Below are 23,553 nucleotides of genomic sequence, written 5' to 3' on the forward strand. Positions count from 1 at the left end.
AAGGCGGGGGTGGGGTGTTATTGGAGTGTCAGTTGGGAATTCAGTCTCACCGTTAACCATCGACCTGCCCTGGAAATTAACGAGCAGAACAATACTGGGATAAGTATCCAGGTAAACAGAGAGACATTCTCAGTGTTCCAGGCAATGCAAATCATCCCACCATAATGTAAACATCCCGGGAGATTATCGTGCTTGTTTTAGTGGCTGTTGGTGCCGGGGCCTCGCTTTAATGAACTTTCCTTCACCACCCATGCTTTATCTAATCTTGATGAGTCTTTGTGTCCTTCTAACAGATTTGAGATAGTCTGTTTAATTTGTCTTCAAACCTTATATTCAGAAATATTTGCAAAGGCTTCAGGTGTAAACATGGTGTTCAGGTCACAGACCATTCTGTTGCTGGTTCTTTCTGAGCCTGTGACTACAAATATCACAGTTACCTCATTAAAATCATGGTTTCATTAACCCATTACTCCCCAGTGCGGGGGTCTGGACTTCCACTGGGGACTGACTTGAAATAATGGCGGACATCTCAATGTTCACCGCTGTTGGCATCAGAAGACCCGGTCAACTGTTTATTACAGATCCTGGATATAGAATTGTTTGAGCATAAATATAAAAATATTCTGCCTCCCAAAATTTCCACCTCACCTGGAAACAAAGGCCCATCTCAGACTAACACCGTAACCCCATTTCCCATCAGACTGTGACACGGGTTTAGGAATCTATGTTTCAAAATGACGCAGTTTGAGAGGAGCAGAATTCTCATCTCCTTCACACAATCCAAAATAAGGGAAGAGTTTCTCAGTGAAGGTGTCAGTGAAAGTGTGGAGAACGGACATGCCATCAGCATTGTAAAAGGTCACCTGTCCTACCTCATAGTCCAGGAAAACTCCGATGGTCTTTGGGTTTCCAGTCAGGGTCAGGGGGACTGATGGGCTTTTGATAGCTGTGCCCTCCTTCCCATTCCTCAGCCACACAGCCCAGTAACCCTGGTCAGGACACAGTGTTACCACTCCCTTCCTATTGGCTGACTCTCTGGCCACACCCACATCCCAGTCAGTCTTGTCCCCGACCTCCACCTCCCAGTAATGTTTCCCTGATGTGAATCCTTGTGATCCCAAGACACAGTGACACGTGTCAAATCTCTCCGGGTTATCAGGAATCTGTAATTCCGCGTCACCATGACTCACATGTGTCCGGTCCTCAGAAACGACGAGGTTACGATGCGCTGTGTTTGGGTCCAGGGTCAGTGAGGCTGCAACTGGGGAAAATTAAAGAGACATCTTGTTAAATATTTTAGACTGAGGAAGGTCGATCAATACAGGTTAAGACCTGATGTTTGCAAATGGACTCTGCCACCAGCCCATAATTTCTATATCAGTAAATACTGCAGTGTTTACAGTGTATAGCCTCCAGTATGTAGTGAACAGATATTACAGACTGGGTACGGTGTACAGTTAGATATATTCCCAGACCCCAGTGTGTACAGTGAACAGATATTACAGACTGGGTACGGTGTACAGTTAGATATATTCCCAGACCCCAGTGTGTACAGTGAACAGATATTACAGACTGGGTACGGTGTACAGTTAGATATATTCCCAGACCCCAGTATGTACAGTGAACAGATATTACAGAAATGTGGGCAGCACGTTGGCACATTGGTTAGCACTGCTGCCTCACAGCGCCGAGGTACCAGGTTCGATCCTGGCTCTGGGTCACTGTCTGTGTGGAGTTTGCACATTCTCCCCGTGTTTGCGTGGGTTTCGCCCCCACAACCCAAAGATGTGCAGGGTAGGTGGATTGGCCAAGCTAAATTGCCCCTTAATTGGAAAAAAATGAATTGGGTACTCTAAATTTATTTTAAAAAGGATATTACAGAGATGCAATCTGATAACTGTCGCCCAATGAATCCTGGGTGAGCGGGGAACACAGGACTCTCACTGGGACGATGATCAGACGGTGGTGAGAATCCGGTTTTGTGGATTCTTTTTTCCCTCTGGCAGTGCACCCCAGACCCGGGTTTCCTGGCAGCATGGGGTGGCTTCAATGGGCAATCTCATTGAGGAGAATCCTGTTCAAGCGAACAGCATGCCTCCGAGAAGCACTCGCTTGGGGGACCGGAGAATCCATCCCTGAGTCTCACTGGAAATCGGAGAATTTGGATATCAAACAAAATGAAGTTCTGAGCCCCTCATGTTTGAGTGACTAAGGAGAGAGGACAGATGTGTCAGGTGTTCAGGAAACCACACCCACATGTTTTGGGCGTGCGCTGCACTGGAGGGCTTTTGGAGGGGCGTCGCGGAGACGCTATCAAGGGTGGTTGGTTCCAGGGTTGAGCCGGGCTGGGGGCTCGCAATATTTGGGGGAGCAGCGGAGCCGGGAGTGCAGGAGGCGAAAGAGGCCGGAATTCTGGCCTTTGTGTCCCTGGTAGCCCGGCGCAGGATTCTTTTACAGTGCGAGGCCCCCGTGCGTGGAATCCTGGGTCAACGATATGGCTGGGTTTATCAAACTGGAGAGGGTCAAGTTTGCCCTAAGGGGGTCAGTGCAAGGGTTCTTCCGGCGGTGGCAGCCGTTTCTAGACTTTCTGGCAGAGCGTTAGAGGATGGTCAGTTTCAGCAACAACCCGGCCGGGTGGGGAGGGGGGGGGAGAGAATGGGCGGGTTTGTTTTTTCCTTTACTGGGCATGTGTATTTGTTCTTACGTTAATTATTCTAGTTAATTCATTGTTTCTGTATTGGGGGGGGGGGGGGGGGGGGGCTACTGTTATTTTTATTCTGTTTTTGTTGGTTAAAACTTGTTCAAAATTTAAATAAATATATTTTTTTTAATGTTTAAGTGACTACATCTCAGATTTCACAGAAAGAACAGTCCCTGGGGTGAGGTACCTCATGCTGCTGCCCAGTGATCTGTACCCACTAACTGGCAGCACCTACTGGAGAGTGTGGAGGTGAGAGACCAGGAAACTCTACAGAACGTGAAGTCCAAGCTGTGGGATTTCTTACCTGGAGAGATGATCTGTTTCATTTCCTTCCACACGGTGTAGAGTAACGGGCCTCGAAATCCTGCGAATCTCTGTCCTGCAGACACCAGGATACCTTCACCTTCATTGTATTCAATTTCTTGATCTTCATTGTATTCAATTTCTTGATCTTCATTGTATTCAATTTCTTGATCTTCATTGTATTCAATTTCTTGATCTTCATTGTATTCAATTTCTTGATCTTCATAGTAGTCAATTTCTTGATCTTCATAGTAGTCAATTTCTTGATCTTCATAGTAGTCAATGTCTTGATCTTCATTGTATTCAATTTCTTCATCTTCATTGTATTCAATTTCTTGATCTTCATTGTATTTAATTTCTTCATCTTCATAGTAGTCAATTTCTTCATCGTGATAGTTTTCAATTTCTTGATCTTCACCGTATTCAATTTCTTCATCTTCATTGTATTCAATTTCTTGATCCTCATTGTATTCAATTTCTTCATCTTCATAGTAGTCAATTTCTTGATCTTCACCGTGTTCAATTTCATCCTCCCATGCATCTTCTTTTTCATTCTTGTCCTCTTCACGTCTCCCTGCACCTTCCCCATCCTCCTTGTTATCCAGATACCTGTGTAAATGGGATTGATTTATTAATCACTCACTGCTGCATACGGTGCTGAATGCAGGAAGTTCAGATGTATTGTGATACAGGCATTTGGTACAGTAAGGGTTAAAATTTTGGGGTGTGACTGCTCCAGTCATGTTTTAAAGTAAATCCTAGTTTGAAAGACAAAGATTTTGGGGGGCAAGGTTGCAATTAAGGCATCGTAAAAAGCTTGGGCTAATGCAGTTTTGTTTGGATTAAGGGGATTCCCTGGGGAGTTAATTAGATTTGAGCTTGGTAAGATGATGTCATTACAGGGTGGAGTGAAGGTATCAGGCAGTTTGTAGAATGCAGGTTCAGTTGTGGGCTAGATAAAGGTGTGAACAGAAGTAAAGCAGTTTGCTTTCTGCAGTTCAGTTAAAAGATATGTCTGCAGACTGAAGAGCACTGTGGTTGGAAAGGTGAACAGCTTCTGAAGAAATACTGCCAGAATTTCTGCATGGTTCTGATAGGAGTCAGATCTTTTCATTAAAGCATTGTCAAAAGATCTTTCTTTCTCAAAGTGGATTATCCAGACATCTCGGTAAAGCAGGTATTCCTGAATGTGAAAGGTATTTTGATGGTGGATTGAGAGCCAATGTGTTTTTTCTTGTTGTTTTAGTGGGAATAAAGATAGCAGTTAAGGGTGTTGTATTCACTGTATTGAGTGGTATTATTTGAGGGGTAATTGTGTGCTGTTTTCTGGTGTGATGTTGAGAATGTTTTAATATGGTTTTAAAATACCATGTGCTTGATTCTTCGTTCCTGCGGCTAAGTGCCGACGCCAACAGTGGATCCGTGGTGTTCCACGACGGAAAAATCGGTGCCACACCCGCACCGATTCCACGACCGGTGAGGGGTAGCACCGGCACCATGTGAAACACCAGCGGAACACGTGAAAAACGTTGGGAGAATCGTCAGGTCCGCGCTAGACAAGCACAGGGCTGACAAGCTGCAGCTGCGCTAACACTTACATCCGCCCACACACGCCCCGATCACGCCTGAAAAGATGGAGCTGGTTGTGCTGCCTCATATCCGTCCACCCCGACCCACAGTCCACCTCCCGGCCACCCCCCACTACTCCTCCCAGCCCTGGCAGAAGCCCTCCCCCGGCCAGCGGCACGACTGACGGCAGCGTATGGGGATGCTCGACACTGTCCGTACGCCCTATCTTCCCCACTGCCATCATGCCAGGCTCACGACTGTTGAGGCCGCACATGGCCCGTGCTGTCGAGAACTCGGGCCACCGGAGGCGGAGCATCGCGGGTGGGCCTGCTAATGAGATGCGAACGCGGTCGCAACTGTACGTGGCGCATGGCGCAATGACGCCGCTTTGGAGGGGGCGGAGCATCGTGACCCGCCGTCAAACCAGCACCTGCCACAATTTCGGCATGGGGAGCTGTTCTCCGCTCCAGCCATTCCCGATGACGGAGTATTCTAGACACTGTTGGGGTCTGGATGGGATCATAATAAAATAGACTGAGCATCGTATAAAACTTTGTGTGAGTTTAGATTCGACACTCACCGTTCTTTCAACCTTTTCAGTTCCTGCAGGAGAGACAATTAGAAACATTTTAATAAATATACACGGTGCTATTTACATTGGAATTTTCAATTATGTAGAATCAGTGATTTGAGTAAAATGTGAAGGGATCTGGGTGGAGTTTTCACTGACTAGTTCCACTGATGCGATTGCAATCATACATCTCCATTCACCTCAACCCTCCCCTCCTCCCACCCCGTCACCATCTAGACTCGACAAGGTTTCCGTGGATGCTGAAAACTTTGAAAGCTCAGTGGCCTAACAGCTCACTGATCTCAGCACCAGCCCCCATGGGAATGACCCCAATAGGTCACTGATCTCAGGACCAGACCCCATGGGAATGACCCCAATAGGTCACTGATCTCAGGACCAGACCCCATGGGAATGACCCCAATAGGTCACTGATCTCAGGACCAGCCCCCATGGGACGGACCCCAATAGGTCACTGATCTCAGGACCAGCCCCCATGGGAATGACCCCAAAAGGTCACTGATCATAGGACCAGCCCCCATGGGAATGACCCCAAAAGGTCACTGATCATTGGACCAGCCCCCATGGGACTGACCCCAATAGGTCACTGATCTCAGGACCAGCCCCCATGGGACTGACCCCAATAGGTCACTGATCTCAGGACCAGCCCCCATGAGACTGACCCCAATAGGTCATTGATCTCAGGACCAGCCCCCATGGGACTGACCCCAATAGGTCACTGATCTCAGGACCAGCACCCATGGGAATGACAAACAACAGGTCACTCCTCAGTCAGCCTTAACACCTTATTTCTCCCTCCCTACAACACCGTTTCATGCAAGCGTAGGAGTTGAAACATCTTTTACCTCATCCCCAGTCACCAACAATGTCCTCAGAAACTCCTACCAAGGCGATTTCCTTGCATTCTTTTTCAATTTAAGATGTGTTCCCGACATAGTCTCCCCCACTACAAATGGAGACCGGGTGACCCCGTTGTGCAGCACAACCAGTTTGCATGACCCTGAACGTATTGTCATTACCATGCTAATTCTCCACCCTATTCCCACCCTGACCTCTTGCGCCTTTGGTCAGTTTAATTCTTCACTTTCCTCCCACTCCAATCTTTCTGCAATGTCTGCTGAACTGCTCCAATGAAGCTCAATGCAAGGTCGAGGAACAGCATCTCATCTTACCTCTCGGCATTCTTCTGAACAAAACACTCGAGTTCAACAATTGTATTTTCGATCATAAATTGTCATTTACAATCCCGCCAACAATTTGAGGACTGGGTTATAAAGGGTCACCTGAAGAAAGGCGACACTGTCTTGCTGCTCGATGTCTACAGAAATATTCGATATCTTCTCCTCAAGCGACGCCAGTTCCTCGTCAATTCTTCTCAGATTCTTCTCCATTGGCCGCAGATCTTCCTCCTTTTGTCGCCTCAGTTTTTCGATTAAATGTTTCTCTTTGTCTTCAAGATATCGATGGATTTTAGCAAATTGTGCCGAGAGGTCTTGCTCCAGAGATTCAGTGAGTTCCTATGACAGTGAGAGAGATTATTTCAACAGCGGGTTGTTAAAGGGTTTCAGTGTTTAAAGGGAACTGAAGTAATCCTCACCTCCAGATCTGAAATCTTTATCTTCTGCTGCTGTTTTAATTCACTTTGATCTTTCTTTTTGTTTTCCATGGAATCCAAGGATAATTTCAGCTGATCCTAAAAATGGAATCAGATCTCAGCAAGATTCATTGTAATGTCTGCTGTTATATCACACACTGAGGATGGAGTCTTTTACTGGACTCTGGTTATGTTGTGTTGACTTACTTATGTGAGCTATGCAGTTAATTGGAAACCTTGGCAGACTTTTATAAACAGCACTGCCCATCCATAAACAGAAAAGGTGTTTGTTATTTTATGATTTACCCCTTTATAAGCGGTGCTGCATTTTCCCCAACCCTTCAGTTTGGCGTGATCCAATCTTCTATTCGTAGCCCCACAGCAAACGTGACATGGGGTAAAATAAGAGGTGAGACTCGAAGGCCAAGGTGTTACCACTGCAATAAAGTGAGACACGTTCGTTCAGCTGGTTAGAAGTTGAGGAAAGCCCATGACAATTGGTGGGATTCAGGAGGAAGATCCTGAAAAGGGAACAAAAGTGGAGAATACAACAGGGCAGACTATAGCTATATCTAGACCTAGGATACCTGAGGTAAACATTGCTGTGGGAGCAGGTGTGATGATTGGCGTTGATGAGAGATGTGCAGGGCTTTTGTCTAAGGGGAAGGCCACCCCATTTTCCTCAAATGATGTGGCCGAACCCAAAACTATTTTAAGTGACACAGGTGCTACTCAAATTCGCTCCGGAGAGTTCAATGCAAGCTAAGGGGTTAGTGAATGTGATGTGGAGATTATATCCCAGTTACATTGTATAAGGAACAATTGGAGTGTGATTTATTGTCAGGTCCAATAGTGGTCGGGATAGTTAAGAAGTAACCAGTGGATAGAGTAGACTTAATTTTGTGGAATTACAGAGCGTCCGAGGGAAGATAAGGTGACAGAACAATTTCCAGATATTTTTCTGTCCCGTGTGATGACCAGAGCAATGGCTAAACAAAATTCATCACCAGAAATTAAAGTCATGCCACAATCAAATGTTAAGAGCAGCTGAAACAATCCTTGAGGATGAGTCCTTGAGGATGAAGTATTTGTTAGGACTTCATTAACTGAGGCCCAGGAGGCAGGCCCAGAGTCACATAGATTAACACAGTCAGCTCTCACACAAGTTGGGGCTGAGGGGGTTCCAGAGTGCTATTATGTTAAGGACGGAGTTTTGATGAGGAAGTGGAGACATCAGACTTTTTGGATGAGGAATAGATGGTTGTTCATCAGATAGTGGTACTGCCCAAATATCTTGGGAAGTACGGCAGGTAGCACGAGATACCAAGGCAGGACATGTGGGAATTCGCAAACAGACATTTTTCCAAGCCAGGACTGCATAAGGATGTAGTGTGATTCTGTAGATCCGCACGGTAGGGGCAGCGTGGTAGCACAGTGGTTAGCACTGTTGATTCACAGCCCCAGGGTCCCGGGTTCGATTCCCACTTGGGTGACTGTGCGGAGTTTGCACATTTTCCCTGTTATTGCGTAGGTTTTGTCCGGGTGCTCCGGTTGCCTCCCGCAATCCAAAAATATGCAGCTTAGGGGGATTGGCCATGCTAAATTGCACTTAATGTCCAAAATGATTAGGTTGGGTAACTGGGGTACGGGGATAGGGTGGAAGTGAGGGATTAAGTGGGTGCTCTTTCCAAGGGCCGGCGTAGACTCGATAGGCCGAATGGCCTCCTTCTGCACTGTAAATTCAATGATTCTATACCTGTCAGCTACGAGGGAAACCGCAATATGAGATTAAATCAGCATCTTTAATACCGGTGTTTGAAGAACCATTTTGTGAAGTATTGGTAGACTGTGCAGGACTATTGCCTAAAACAAAGGCAGGGCATCAATACAGTCTTACATTAATGGATATGACCACCCAATTTCTGGATGTTCTACCTTTGTGAAGCATTATAGTTAAGGTCGTCGTGGAAACGTTAACGCAGTTTTTCACAAGCTATAGCCAACCCTCAGAAGTATAATATAACCAGGATTCTAATTTTATGTCAAAAATTTTCCAGGGCATAATATGTGGTTTTGGTATCAAACAACTTAAATCAACGGCTTATCATCCACAAACTCAGGGAGATTTGGAGAGATATCATCAGACCCTCGAAATCATGATTAGGGCCTATTGCCGTTAATGTCCACGAGATTGGAACAAAAGATAAGCGGCAGGATTCTCCGAGCCTCCACGCTGCAATCGCATTCGGCGCAGGGTCAGAGAATGGGCGGCAGAGCTGCGATCAGGTCCGACGATGCTCCCGCGATTCTCCAGGGACCGACGTGGTTCTCTCATGGTTCCAGACGGCGGGCACTCGGGGTGGCAGCTGCGAACTCAGTCCGCGGCTGCCCTGGCGGGGGGGATCCATCACCGGGGGGGTGGTGGGCCTCCAGGGCTCACGATCGGGGGCCTCCGATTGGCCGGTGCGCACCATCTCCGGGGTCGTATATTGTGAGGACCTGTCTGCTGTGTGGGCCCGCCATGTTGCGCTGGGCCGTCACCACAGGCATCGACCGCGCGCATGTGCGGACCCGCGGCCGGAAGTGCAGGGCCCCGTATCGGCAGCCGGAGCCGTGAAAAGCACTCCGGCGCCCTGCCGGCCCCCAGTGGGCCGCAGAATCGCTGGGCCAAGGGGCCTGTTGACGCCGGCATGAACCGCTCCGGTGATTACTCTGGCGTCAATACTTAGCCGCCGTTCCGGAGAATCCCGCCCTGGATCTTCTACTATTTGCCACCAGAGATTCTCCAAACAAATCTGCTGGATTTAGCCCATTCAAATTAGTTTATGGCCATGAAATACGGGGTTCATTAAAGTTGACAAAGGAGAAGTTTCTATGTGCCCACGTTTCTGGAAACACTCACAGGAGCTGGTCAGGTAGTCTGAGAGCATTTAAAGGTATCTGGAGAAAGAATGAAAAAGTGGGCAGACAAACATACCAGGTCCAGAAGATTCCAGCTGGAGATGAGGTACCAATACAGTTTGGCCATGCTAAATTGCCCGTAGTGTCTTAAAAAGTAAGGTTAGGGGGTTGTTGGGTTACGGGTATAGGGTGGATACGTGGGTCTGAGTAGGGTGATCATTGCTCGGCACAACATCGAGGGCCGAAGGGCCTGTTCTGTGCTGTACTGTTCCAAGTCCAAGTTCCAAATATTATTGCTGTTACAGGGCAAACCTCTGAAAGTGAAATTAAGTAGCCCCTATAAAAGGTATTTAGGAGGTGGAGCGTGGTGACTTATCAAATAGATGCTCCAGACTGTAGCAAGGATTATGCCACTAAATATGTTGAAAAAATATCATAGGGAGGAAGACAGGAAGGAACCAGTATGTCAGGTGGTAGAAATAGTGGACAGAGATAGTAAGAGTGAGGGAGGAGAAGGCGCTGACAGTTCACAGTGACCCTCCTGTGGTATGACTAACAAATACAGTAAGGCTGGAACAGTTAGAAACTGAGTTTTCCTAAAGGAGTAGCAAAAATATTTTAAGGATATTGCAAAAGTAGAATTGTAGGTGCATTGCATCATGGTGACACAGTGGTTGGCACTGCTACCTCAGCACCAGGGACCTGGGTTCAATTCTGGCCTTGGGTGACTGTGTTACAACATACAGTGCAGAAGGAGGCCTTTTGGCCCATCGAGTCTGCACCGACCCACTTAAGCCCTCACTTCCACCTTTGTTAGGATACTGTTGTAAAACTTTAGTTCTGTGTTTCCTTTTTACTTCCTGTCCTGCTGACTGCCTTTCATCTACTGTTCTTGCTGGCTGCTGCCACACGAGCGTTTGCTTAAAACGACAGGCCTCAGGCAAAACTGAAACACTCCTGGTCTAATGGACTGACCAGGATTTCTCCTTTTTTAAGTTCTGTGGCAGAGCCCATGATGTCAGTTTGATGGACTTGGCCAGCAGACAATCAGTGTGTCTGGAATTCTAAGCCATCTCTTGTTGGTGCTTGCAATTCAGAAGGTGGAGCCATTCAGAATCTTCTGGGAAGAAAGGCGGGTAATGGGAAGAGCTCCATTTTGTCCTGAGTTCTGTGATAAGCTACAGGCAGGAAGCAGCTGGAAGGCACTCTTACTGCTCTCACTCCCATTCAGACCGGTGAAGCCATTCTAATTTGGAAGACAACAGTTAGATCTGTGAAGGGATCTTCTGCAGTGAAAAGCTGCAATCAGTTTCTCACTACGTCTGAGTGGCTGGGAAAAGCCCAAACTGAGAACTCTCTTCATCATACAGCCAAGATTTCTGAGTTCAGGCAAACGGAAAAGTCTAATATCTCAGGTTCAAAGCTCCAGTAATATTGACAAATTAAGTTCTTTACCCGTCAGTCTGGTCTCAATAAAACTCGAGAGGGATCTGTAGGTATGGTATTATTTATTTTTAAACAACTTGCAAGGCTGACCCGCTCTATAGAGATTCAGAACACATACAGTCTCCTGAAGCTCCCAGAACCAAGTGAGACCGTGGACAAAGAGATCTCTATACATATCATTCAAATGGCATCAAGTTTCACATACAAGATTCCCATAGGTCATCCTATACACCTCCTGACCTGGCCATTTATCCTGATGGGCTCACTTTGCATTCCTCAACCCTGGGCCTCTTGTTACCCAGCATTCTTTTCACCGTCCTCTGCACGAGGCTCCCCTCCCCCCTTTCTGGCCATGCTTTGCTGAATCCCTTTATTCATTACCTGCTAACTCACTACCATCAGACCGGCTCTATCCTCTACATTATTCTAACTAATTATCCCATTTTGCATCACATTCGTTTGTTCAATTCCTCAATATCTCAGGGAGGCAGAGGCTCCATCTGGTGGTCGAAGGTCAAAAATGCACCAACCTGAATCTCTTGTATGATTCCCAAAGGGTCATGTCCAGAGAAAACCAGCGCCCATAGAGGCCACAACAGTGAAGATTAATCTCAAACCTTTACCTTCAATTCCCATTATCGTAATCCTTCCCCAACCCCTTTATAATGTATCTGTCATATGTGTACCTGGGTGGAAGGTGGGACGGGGTTTTGGGAATAAGTAGACTGGTAGATCATTGTTCAATTATTTCCTTTGTATGTTCATCTTTTACTCTCGTTACAAATAAACAGTTGGTTAATGTTTTCCTTCTAAATCTAATGCCTGCAACTCATGGAGCAGTCAAGGGTTAAATACCTCAGGAAAATAAACAACTTATTGGTTAATTCACTTATATTGGGACTCTGGGGTCTGTATGCTGGAACTGACTCACTCGGCCAGAGTGTTGCAATAGTGTGGAGTTTACACTTTCTCCCAGTGTTTGCGTGGATTTCCTCCTGGTGCTCCGGTTTCCTCCCAAAGGCCAAACGTGCAGGTTTGGTGGGCAAGCCATGCTAAATTTCCCATAGTGTCCAAAGATGTGCAGGTTAGATGGATTGGCCATACTAAATTTCCTCTAGTGTCCAAAGATGTGCAGGTTAGGTAGGGTTATGGGCATAAGTTGGGGGAATGGGCCAAGTCGGGATGGTCTTTCAAAGGATCGGTGCAGACTCAATGGGCCGAATGTCCTCCTTTTGCACTGTAGCGATAATAATATAATAATCGCTTATTGACACAAGTAGGCTTCAATGAAGTCACTGTGAAAAGCCCCTAGTCGCCACATTCCGGTGCCTGCTTGGGGAGGCCGGTACGGGAATTGAATGCGCGCTGTTGTCATTGTTCTGCATTACAAGCCAGCTGTTTAGCCCATTGTGCTATACCAGCCCCTTGATTCAATTCTATGATGTATATATAGGGGACTCGATCCCGATAAAACAATCACCCACAAAAACAAACTCAGCTTGAAGCAGAAATTCAATACATATTGGAAATTCATTTAATTGAGCCGAGCAGCAGTATTTTGAGTTTGGCGGATGTGTTAGTGCCCAAGCCAGGTGGGACAACACAGTTCTGTATAGAACTGTATCGGAAAGTCAATGCCATCACCAAAACAGATTTGTATCTGATTCCAAGGTTGGAGGATTGTGTCAATAGGATAGACAGTGCCTCATTCCTGTCAAACATTTACCCGAAAAAAAAGAAGCATTGGCAGGTTCTGTTAATGCCCAGGCTAAGGAGACATCTGCCTTTGTGACTCTGTGGAAGTGGATTACATTTATTGTCTTGTTTTAACCTTGCTGTCTGTATGTAATATTAAGGTTCTGAAATGTATCTGTGAAAAAGATGTTAAAAGGTTGAGGGAATGGAATGAGAACAGAACTCTGTATTTGTTAGTGCAGAGACAGCAAAGATGAGTGTGTAAAACCTTGTCAACTGAGATAATGGGCATTGGAATGTGAATGAGCTGACTCAGGAGCACGAGAGGGAAGGAGATAAGGAAGTTGGGGCGTTGGAATGTGAAAGAGCTGACTCAGGAGCATGAGAGGGAAGGAGATAAGGAAGTTGGACCTGATGGACGGATAGGATAAGAAAACCGTTAGCAGCAGCAGTATTAGTGATGTCATAGTAACCAGCCTACCTCGAGGATAATAATTCCATATAAGGACATGTTCTGGATCCTTGCCAAATCATTGGTGTATCTAGGAATTTAAGGGACCACCTCTGAGCTGTGATTGTATAAAGGGACAGTCCGTACTCTGGGACTTTTGCACTTCTCGAAGGTGGTTCCCCGACTACTTAGAGATTTGTCCCGGCCGTGAATAAACGAATATTCGAACAAGGAGAGAAGAAACGATGAAGGGGAAGGGGGAGAAAAAAATGCCAGAAGGGACCCAAGAGAAAGGGGGCACCGGAGGTAGACGGGGCAAAGGGCAAACCAGCTTGGGCGAACGAGTCAACACGCGAAGCAGCGGGAAGAATGTATCGCCGCATCCAAAAGAGCTGGACGGGCGGGCAACCTCTCCCCTGGGGTTAGAGGGGGGCGTGAATTGGAAGGAAGCCATTGCCGAGGTGGTGAGGGAGCAGCTGCAGGCAATCAAGGCAGAGTTAAAAGCAGACACAGAGGCCGCAGCACAGGCGGCAGTGACCAGGGCCATGTCAGGGGTGCAGCAGGCTCTGACCAGAATGGAGGAGAAAGTGGATGCCCAAGGGAAGATACTGGAAGCCCAAGGGGCAACCATTAAAGAGCTGGAGAAGGCAGCGACTGACGTGAGCGACCGGGTCATGTCCCTGGAGAGGGAAATGGCGAAACTGAGTGCAACACAGGGGAGCCTGAAGGGCAGGGTAGACGACCAGGAGATCAGCTCGAGAAGGCAAAATATTAAGATAGTGGGCCTGCCAGAGGGGATAGAGGGTAGAAATCCCACAACATTCGTGGCTGCGATGCTGGGCTCCTTAGTGGGGCGGGAAACTTTTCCCACCCCACCGGAAATGGACAGAGCTCATCGGTCACTGCGCCCGAAGCCCAAGGAAGGGGAAAAACCGAGAGCAGTTATAGCCAGACTGCACCGGTACCGGGATAGGGAGACAATCCTGCGCTGGGCCAAGGAGAATAGAGCCTGCAATTGGGACGGGCACGCCATCCGAATCTACGAGGATTTTGGAGCGGACATAGCTAAGAGACGGGCGGAGTTCAACAGAGCGAAAGCAGCTCTCTATAAGAACAAAGTACGTTTTGGTATGCTGTACCCAGCAAAACTCTGGGTCACATACCAACACAAGGAATATTTCTTTACAGCCCCTGCCGAGGCGAATAGATTCGTCGAGGAGCACGGGCTGGAAAAACGCCATGGGAAGTAGGGACGAGGGGCCCATGGCAAGGAGATACGTCATGCCGACGGGGGGGTGGGGAGGGGCGAGGCAAAGCCAGCCCCCTCCCCCCTGGCAGGAACACCCAGGAAAAACAACCCAATGCCCAAGGGCCCGCTCCAGGTGGGAGGCCAGGCCCCGGCACGAGGGAACGGGAGTACTGGAGAGGGGAGAGGGGAAGCGGGACAGCAACCTCCGAGAGGGGAGCCACCGTGCTAGCAGGAAAGCTAGCGAAGGGGGCGCGCAACAGAGCAGGGCCGCAGCGCACCCCCAACAGGGGGGAAGGCGCCAGGCAGGGGAGGGGGGGGATCACCCATCAAAGGTGGGAGAGCAAATGGGGACAGGAATGGGGGAGAGAGGGGCAATGGAGGGGTACACAGGGGTATCCCCGAAAGGGATAGAGCGGGGGGGGGGGGCACTCGGGGGGCGAGAGACCAGGGAGGGGAAATGCAGGGACGAAGGGACAAAAGAGGCCAGAAAGGGAATAGGGCCACAAAGTGCCACAGACAAGGGCTCGAAACAGGGAACTGCTGCAAGCACCCACCCAGTACGGTCTGTGGGTGAAGGGGCCCCCCGGAGTGCAGGGGACTACCCGCGTGGCGGACACACAGTGGACGGCCATGGCGGGTGTCCCCGGGACAAGGGGGAACCCCGGAGCGCAGGGACCCGACCGCATGGGGAGAGCAGTGATAGTGGACATCCTGGACGGCCCCCTAACAAAGGGAAACCCCAGAGGGCAGGGGCGCGTCCACCGGACAAATATGGTTAACCCCACAGGAGCAAGGGGGCAGAAGCCCCCCACCAGAATAGTCACCTGGAACGTAAGGGGACTTAACGGCCCAGTGAAGAGATCTAGAGTCCTCACCCACCTTAGAAACATGAGGGCCGACATAGTCTTCCTCCAAGAGACGCACTTGAGGGAGCAGGACCAACTGCGGGTAAGAAAGGGCTGGGTGGGACAAACCTATCATTCCTGTTATGGGGCAAGGGCCAGGGGGGTGGCGATCCTGATTGGCAAGAGGACAATGTTTAGGGCGACAAAGACGGTTACGGACCCAGGGGGACGGTATGTCATGGTCAGCGGGGCCCTGGATGGGGCGCCGGTAGTTCTAGTTAACGTGTACGCGCCCAACTGGGACGACACGAGCTTCATCCAAAAGACCATGGCAGAAATCCCGGACATAGCGACGCACCGACTAATCATGGGGGGGGGACTTCAACTGTGTACAGGACCCAACGACGGACAGATCAAACCCCAGAACGGGGAAAACCTCAAACATGGCAAGGGAACTCAGTCACTATATGGAGCAGATTGGAGCAGTAGACCCCTGGAGATTCGCCCACCCGGGGGAGAAAGAATTCTCTTTCTTCTCCCCAGTACACAACGTGTACACCAGAATTGACTTCTTTGTGGTGGGGAAAACGGTGCTTCCAGAGATAGACAAGGTGGAATACTCCGCAATTGTGATATCAGACCACGCTCCACACTACATGGATGTGCGGCTAGAGACGGGAAGGGCCCAGCGCCCCAAATGGAGGTTGGACGGTACCTTACTAGCTGACAAGGCCTTCAGCGAAAGGATAGCGCAGGCCATAGCGGAGTACACTGAGATCAACCAAAACGGGGAGGTCTCACCCTCCACGTTCTGGGAAGCGCTTAAGGCCGTACTAAGAGGGGAAATCATAGCCTACAAAGCGCAAAGAGATAGGGAGGAAAGGGTGGCTAGGCAGAAGCTGGTCGACTCCATACTGGAGGTAGACCATAAATACTCCGAGGCCCCGACCGTAGAACTCCTGGCGGAGAGGAAAGAATTACAAAGGAACTTTGACCTGCTCTCCACCAGGAAAGCAGTACACCAACTCCGCCAGGCACGCGGGGCCCTATACGAACACGGAGACAAAGCCAGCCGCCTGTTGGCCCACCAGCTGAGAAAGCAGGCAGCCAGCAGAGAAATTGCGCAAATCAGAGATACCAGAGGCACGTTGGAAACAGAACCAGAGAGGATTAACAAAACCTTCAAGGCCTTCTACCAAGAGCTGTACACCTCAGAGCCCCCAATGGGGAAGGCTGGGATGAACCGGTTTCTTGATGGACTGGACATACCAGTTGTGGGAGAGGGCAGAAAACGGGATCTGGAAGCACCACTAGCACTGGGAGAGATCATGGACAGCATTAGCTCCATGCAGGCGGGGAAGGCGCCGGGACCGGACGGATTCCCGGCGGACTTCTACAAAAAATTTGCGACAGCGCTGGCCCCGCACCTGCGGGAGATGTTCACAGACTCGCTAGCTAGGGGCACGTTGCCACCCACGTTAGCACAGGCCTCAATCTCGCTGATACCTAAGAAAGACAAAGACCCAACGGAATGTGGGTCATACAGACCCATATCTCTGCTGAATGCAGACGCCAAAATACTGGCCAAAATCCTAGCCAAGAGGCTAGAAGACTGTGTACCTGAGGTGGTCACAGAGGACCAGACGGGCTTTGTCAAAGGTAGACAGCTTACCGCGAACATCAGGCGCCTGCTGAACGTGATAATGACCCCCTCCGGGGAGAGAACACAAGAGGTGATCGTCTCCCTGGGCGCAGAAAAGGCCTTCGACAGAGTCGAGTGGAAATACCTCATAGAGGTACTGGAGCGGTTCGGGCTTGGAACAGGGTTCACCGCTTGGGTAAAGCTCCTGTACAACGCTCCCATGGCGAGTGTACAGACCAACAATACCAACTCCCAATACTTCCAGCTGCACAGGGGCACCAGACAAGGATGCCCACTGTCCCCGCTGCTGTTCGCACTAGCAATTGAACCGCTAGCAATCGCGCTCAGGGCAGCAAAAAATTGGAGGGGGATCCGAAGGGGAGGTAGAGAGCACAGAGTCTCACTCTATGCGGATGATCTGCTCCTCTATATCTCGGACCCACAAAGCAGCATGGACGGAATCATCGCGCTCCTGAAAGAGTTTGGAGCCTTCTCGGGCTACAAACTCAACATGAGCAAAAGTGAGATCTTCCCAGTACACCCGCAAGGGGGGGGGGGGGGGCAGCACTAAAGGGGCTGCCGTTCAATCAAGCCCGACATAAATTCCGCTACCTGGGGATCCAAATAGCCCATGACTGGAAAGGGATCCACAAATGGAACCTCACCAGCCTGACGGAGGAAGTTAAAAAGGACCTGCAAAGATGGAACACACTCCCGCTCTCCCTTGCGGGGAGAGTTCAGACGATCAAAATGAACGTACTGCCCAGGTTCCTCTTCCTGTTTAGATCCATTCCGATCTACATCCCCAAGGCCTTTTTCAAAGCGCTGGACAAACTCATCATGGCGTTCGTATGGGGGGGTAAAAATGCTAGGATCCCAAAGAAGGTCTTACAAAAAACAAAAACCAGGGGAGGGCTAGCCCTCCCGAATCTACAATTCTACCACTGGGCAGCAACAGCCGAGCGAGTAAGGGGATGGATCCAGGAGCCAGAAGCTGAGTGGGTGCGTGCGGAGGAGGCCTCCTGCATGGGAACCTCCCTCCGGGCCCTCGCCACGGCAGCACTCCCATCCCCACCCAAAAAACACTCCAGCAGCCCAGTGGTGACAGCCACCCTCCAATCCTGGAACCAACTGCGGCAGCAACTTGGCTTGACCAAAATGTCGAACAGGGCTCCCATCTGCAACAACCATAGGTTCACACCAGCACTGACTGACGCCACCTTCAAAAGGTGGAGGCAGGACGGGGGGACACTGACAGTCAGGGACCTATACACGGACGACAGGATCGCAACACTGGACGAACTGACAGAGAAATTTCAGCTAGCTAGGGGGAACGAGCTACGGTACCTGCAGCTCAAAAACTTCCTACGAAAGGAGACAAGGACGTACCCACAACCGCCACGACAGACACTACTGGAAGACCTACTGGACGCAAGTATCCTAGAGAAAGGGAACTGTAGTGACATGTATGACCGACTGGTAGATAGGGACGACACCGTACTGGACGCAACAAGAAGGAAATGGGAGGACGACCTGGGGATGGAGATAGGGTGGGGACTCTGGAGCGAAGCACTGCATAGGGTCAACTCCACCTCCACGTGCGCAAGGCTCAGCCTGACGCAACTAAAAGTGGTACATAGAGCCCACTTAACAAGAACCCGTATGAGTAGGTTCTTCCCGGAGGTGGAAGACAGATATGAACGGTGCCAAAGAGGCCCGGCCAACCACGCCCACATGTTCTGGTCTTGCCCCAGACTCGTGGAGTACTGGACAGCCTTCTTCGAGGTTATGTCCAAAGTGGTGGGAGTGAGGGTGGAGCCATGCCCGATAGTGGCGGTCTTCGGGGTTTCAGAACAGCCAGATCTATTCCTGGGGAGGAGGGCGGACGCCCTTGCCTTTGCCTCCCTAATCGCCCGCCGTAGAATCCTGTTTGGCTGGCGGTCAGCAGCACCGCCCAGAGCTGCGGACTGGCTGTCCGACCTCTCGGAATCTCTCCAAATGGAGAAAATCAAATTTGCCATCCGAGGGTCGGACGACGGCTTCCACAGAACGTGGGAGCCATTCATGCAACTGTTCCGGGACCTATTTGTGGCCAATGTACAAGAGGAAGAATAGTCGGGGGAAGGTGGGGGGGGGGGGGGGGGGGCTACAGGTTCGGTACGGGGGTTCGATGGCTAGCTAAGGCCCAAAACCAAACTAAATAAACATGTTGAGGGGGGGGGGGGGGGGGGGGGGCGCAGTTACTACTACGAAGATGCTTACCTGTAAATATGTATGTTAATTTTTGCGTGTTTGTTTGTTTTTTTTTGTTTTTTTTTCTCTCCTAACAATTTGTAATTTGTTCAATATAAAATATGAAAACTGAATAAAAACATTTACAAAAAAAAATAAACGAATATTCGTTACCAACGTGTTTGAGTGTTTTACTTCTGGACTGACGGACGGCTATGTGAAAGCGCAATTCACAACTCCAAGGGAATTGTATCAGTGTGCGGTCATTCCATTTGGATTTAAAAATGTACCAGCAACACTCCAATGACTTAGGTAACATGTAGTGGCTGAGCATGGAACATACAATGCAGAAGGAGGCCATTCGACTCATGGAGTCTGCACCGACCCACTTAAGCCCTCACTTCCACCCTATCCCCGCAACCCAATAACCCCTCCTAATCTTTTTGGACACTAAGGGCAATTTATCATGGCCAATCCATCTAACCTCCCTCGACTGTGGGAGGAAATCGGAGCACCCGGAGGAAACCCACACAGACACGGGGAGAATGTGCAGACTCCGCACAGACAGTGACCCAAGCCGGAATCGAACCTGGGACCCTGGCGCTGTGAAGCCACAGTGCTATCCACTTGTGCTACCGTACTGTAATGTCTAACTGTGTGATCTAGTTGGACGCTGTACTGGTTTGCAGTAACACGTGGAACAATTGAGGAAGTTATTCAAAAACTGCAATTGGTCGATTTAGACATCAATTTGGCCAAAAGAAAGTTCGGCAAAGCAAATGTGAGCATGTTGTGGGACAGGGAAAGAGAGTGGTACACAGAACGGCAAGGTAAAGACGTTACTAAATTTCCCGTTCCCAAAACCAAGTGGGAGATTGAGGTTCCTGGGCATGTGTGGATTATATAGGAAATTTGTACCCAACTTCAAGTACCACAGCGGTTGACCAACGTATTTTGGAAACAAGCCAAAATGGAATCATTTGCAAAATGCCAGAGCAGCGATTTCCACCTTTGAATCTGCATTTGGAGAGGCAGGGATTAATCAAGAACATCAGCATGGTTTTGTTAAGGGGAGGTGCAAGTTAGGTGGATTGGCCATGATAAATTGCCCTTAGTGTCCAAAATTGCCCTTAGTGTTGGGTGGGGTTACTGAGTTATGGGGATAGGGTGGAGGTGTTAACCTTGGGTAGGGGGTAGGGTGCTCTTTACAAGAGCCAGTGCAGACTCGATGGGCCGAATGGCCTCCTTCTGCACTGTAAATTCTATGATAAATTCTGTCTGACCAACTTGATTGAAGTTTGAGAAGAGGTGACCCGGTGTGTAGATGAGGGAAATGCATTTGACGTAGTTGACTTGTACTTCAGCAAGGCTTTTGAGAAGGTTCCACATGGGAGACTGTAGCAAAGGTTAAAAACCCCTGGAATCCAAGGAAAGTTGGATCCAAAATTGGCAGAGTGGCAGGAAGCAGAGGGTGATGGTCGAGGGGTGTTTTTCTGACTGGAAGCCTGTGTCCGGTGGGTTCCGGCAGGGATCAGTGTTGGGGCCCTTGCTGTTTGTGATTTATATATGAATGTAGGAGGGTTGGTGAAGTTTGCGGGTGATATGAAAATGGGTGGGGAGGGGGTGGTAAATAGCCCGAGATTACAGACCGGGGGGGGCACAGATTTCAGGTCAAGGGCAGGAGATGTAGGGTGGATGTGAGGGAAAGCTTTTACACCCTGAGGGTGTTGGAAGTTTGGAAGTCGCTGCCTGAAAGGGGGCATTAACTCGTGTGATTCCAGAGGCTCCAAGGTGACTTCCATGGGCTGAGGTTTTCCTGGGAATACTGGATATGTTACAAGCACCTGTCCATAAATATGATTCAATATGTGTGGAAGAGGGACCACCCACAGTACATACAGGCAGCAGGATGAGAGTTGGGAAATATACATCACCTCCCTCTTACCTTGTACTTTCTCACTGCATCCGCCACGGGCAGGAAGCTGTGCTGGGAATGTGCGGGGGAATCTCTGCAAATCACACAGATCAGTGCGTGATCGTCCTCACAGAACAGTTTCAGCTTCTCCCCATGTTCCTCACACTGAGAGACCACCGCCTCTGGCTCCAGTGTCAGCTCCAGCTGCCTGGCTTTCTCACACAGGTTGGCCAACACCCTGGCACTGGTGCAGTTTCTCTGGGGAAGAACCTGCCGACATTCCGGGCAGGAAACCTCTTCCCCTTGGTTTTCCCAACACTTCTGGATACAGGATTTACAAAAGTTGTGATCACAGTCCAGTCGCACCGGCTCCACAAACAGAGACAGGCAGACAGAGCAGGTTAACTCCTCAGTCAGGCTTAAGATGTGTTTACTGGCGGCCATCTCTCCGTTGCTGCCGCTCAATTTAATTTCAGTTTCACTTCTTCCAGTTTATTTCACTTCATTGACCTCTTAAAGAGGTAAACCGATTGGGCCACCGCCATTCAATTTAATTTGCTTTTTTGTCAGTTACACAGCTCAGTAACAGAATGGACATCTCCACAGGTCGGCTATGACATTGAGAGCACATATTCTTCAAAAGGTTTTTTAAAAAAAAGTCTTCAAATTTTTATTCCGTTCTTAAAAGTTACAAAGCCAATGCCCAGATTGGACAGGGCAAGCCCTTAATCTATCTCCTTTGTTTCCTCTAAAAAAAATTAAATTAAAATTAAATCCAATTCATGGTCTCCACAAGATCCTAGCTGACAAGAACTGGCATCGCTCCTCGGCTTGACCTCAGCCAAAAGACCAGAAGGGATCTCAAAAGGCATGGCAACCAGAGGGTAACCTTCTGGACCCCCCATCCTCACCACCCTGCCTGCCGCAGACTCATCTGTCCATGGCCCTTTAGCATTTGTTTTTTGGTAGTCATAGAACCCCTACAGTGCAGAAAGAGGCCATTCAGCCCATCAACTCTGCACTGATCCTCCAAAAGAGTGCCCTACCTAGGTCCATTCCCCTGACCTATCCCAGTAACCACACCTAACAGTTTTGGACAGTAAGGGCAATTTAGCATGGCCAATCCACCTAGTTGTACATTTTTGGACTGTGGGAGGAAACCGGAGCACCCGGAGGAAACCCACGCCGACACTGAATAAAACTCCACACAGTCAGCCATGGCTAGAATTGAACCCAGCTCCCTGGAACTGAGCCATAGTGGTACTCCCCCCACCCTTGTTTTTGGCATTCCCTTGGTGTCTTGGTCTATTTTGCCTTAGTTGCTTGTGCTTGCCCTGGTGGGGCCCTCGGCCCTGTAACTCCATGGGTCCCCTACCCCCATCTGCTCCAAAAATGGCCCTCGCTCTCCAGCTATGTTTGCCATTTCCCCCGTTTTGGGGATTGACCTGTCCGTCAGCGGGCCCTGTACACAGTTAAAGCCCCCTCCCGTGATTGATCAGTGCCTATCCAAGTTGGGGATTTCCGCCATGGTCTTCTTTACAAATTCAGTGTCATCCCAGTTGGAAGTGGCACGTTCACCAGGACAGTCGGTGCCCCATCCAGTACACCGCTGACCATGACGTACCGTCCCCCTGGGTCTGTAACCATCTTTTTTATACATTTAGAGTACCCAATTATTTTTTTTCTTACCTGCAGTCGGTCCTTCTCCATCAGGTGTGTCTCTTGTGGGAAGAGTATGTCAGCTTTCATACTTTTCAGGTGGGCAAAGACTCTGGATTATCCCACTGGGCCGTTAAATTCCCTGACGTTCCAGGTGACTATTCTGATTCAGGGTTATTGCCCCCCCTCCTGTGGGATCAAACATACTTATCTTGTGGATGCGCCCCTGCACTCCGGGGTTTCCATTTATTAGGGGGCTATCCAAAATGGCCGTGGCCACCGTGAGGCCGGGCTCCTGCGCTCCAGGGTTTCCCTTTGTTCAGGATCCACCCAACATGGTGGCCAACTGTGTGCATGCCATGTGGGTGAACCCCTGCACTCCGAGGCTTCCGTCTGTTTGGGGACCCTTCAAAGTGGCTGTTTGCAGTGTCATCTTGTTTCCTGTTGCCACAAGTGGTCTGTTCAAGCCAGTCTACAATCCTTTCCCCCCCCCCCCCCCCTCCCATATTGTTCTGTTCCCCTTGTGGCTTTGCTTCCACCCTCCTTCTGCTAACCCTCCATCCCACTGTTTCCCTCCCCCTATTCTCCACCCCTGCCTTCCTTCATAGTTTCCCCTCCCCACTTGGAAGTGCACGCCCCGCCCCTTGCCAGGCACTCTCTCCCTGGTGGGAGATGCAGCCCCTCTCCTCACTCATACCTCTTGGTGCTAGCTTTCCCGCTAGTGTGGTGACCCCCCCCCCCCCCCCTAGGTTTGGTCTGACC

General features: G+C 49.5%; 1 protein-coding gene across 1 annotated transcript; it reads right to left on the reverse strand.

Annotated features, from left to right (window-relative positions):
- Positions 1 to 313: 313 nt before the first annotated feature.
- On the reverse strand, positions 314 to 21,576 carry LOC119975475 (nuclear factor 7, brain-like). Its single transcript, XM_038815178.1, has 6 exons — positions 21,163 to 21,576; positions 6,760 to 6,855; positions 6,446 to 6,679; positions 5,154 to 5,176; positions 3,006 to 3,613; positions 314 to 1,261 (listed from the first exon to the last, which is right to left on the reverse strand). The coding sequence occupies exons 1-6, from the start codon at positions 21,574 to 21,576 to the stop codon at positions 723 to 725; spliced, it is 1,914 nt and encodes a 637-aa protein (XP_038671106.1). The 3' UTR covers positions 314 to 722.
- Between the last annotated feature and the right edge of the window lie 1,977 nt (positions 21,577 to 23,553).

Source organism: Scyliorhinus canicula, chromosome 13 (genome assembly GCF_902713615.1).
Source record: "Scyliorhinus canicula chromosome 13, sScyCan1.1, whole genome shotgun sequence".
Lineage (NCBI taxonomy): Eukaryota > Metazoa > Chordata > Chondrichthyes > Carcharhiniformes > Scyliorhinidae > Scyliorhinus > Scyliorhinus canicula.

Bases quoted from the DNA above. Each gene is read 5' to 3' on its own strand.
- LOC119975475 (XM_038815178.1), bottom strand. From the start codon at position 21,576: ATGGCCGCCAGTAAACACATCTTAAGCCTGACTGAGGAGTTAACCTGC. The intron at 6,856-21,162 runs GTAAGAGGGAGG...TTCCATTTTTAG, and splicing joins ATGCAGTGAGAAAGTACAAG to GATCAGCTGAAATTATCCTT. The intron at 1,262-3,005 runs GTAAGAAATCCC...AATTTTCCCCAG, and splicing joins GAAACAGATCATCTCTCCAG to TTGCAGCCTCACTGACCCTG.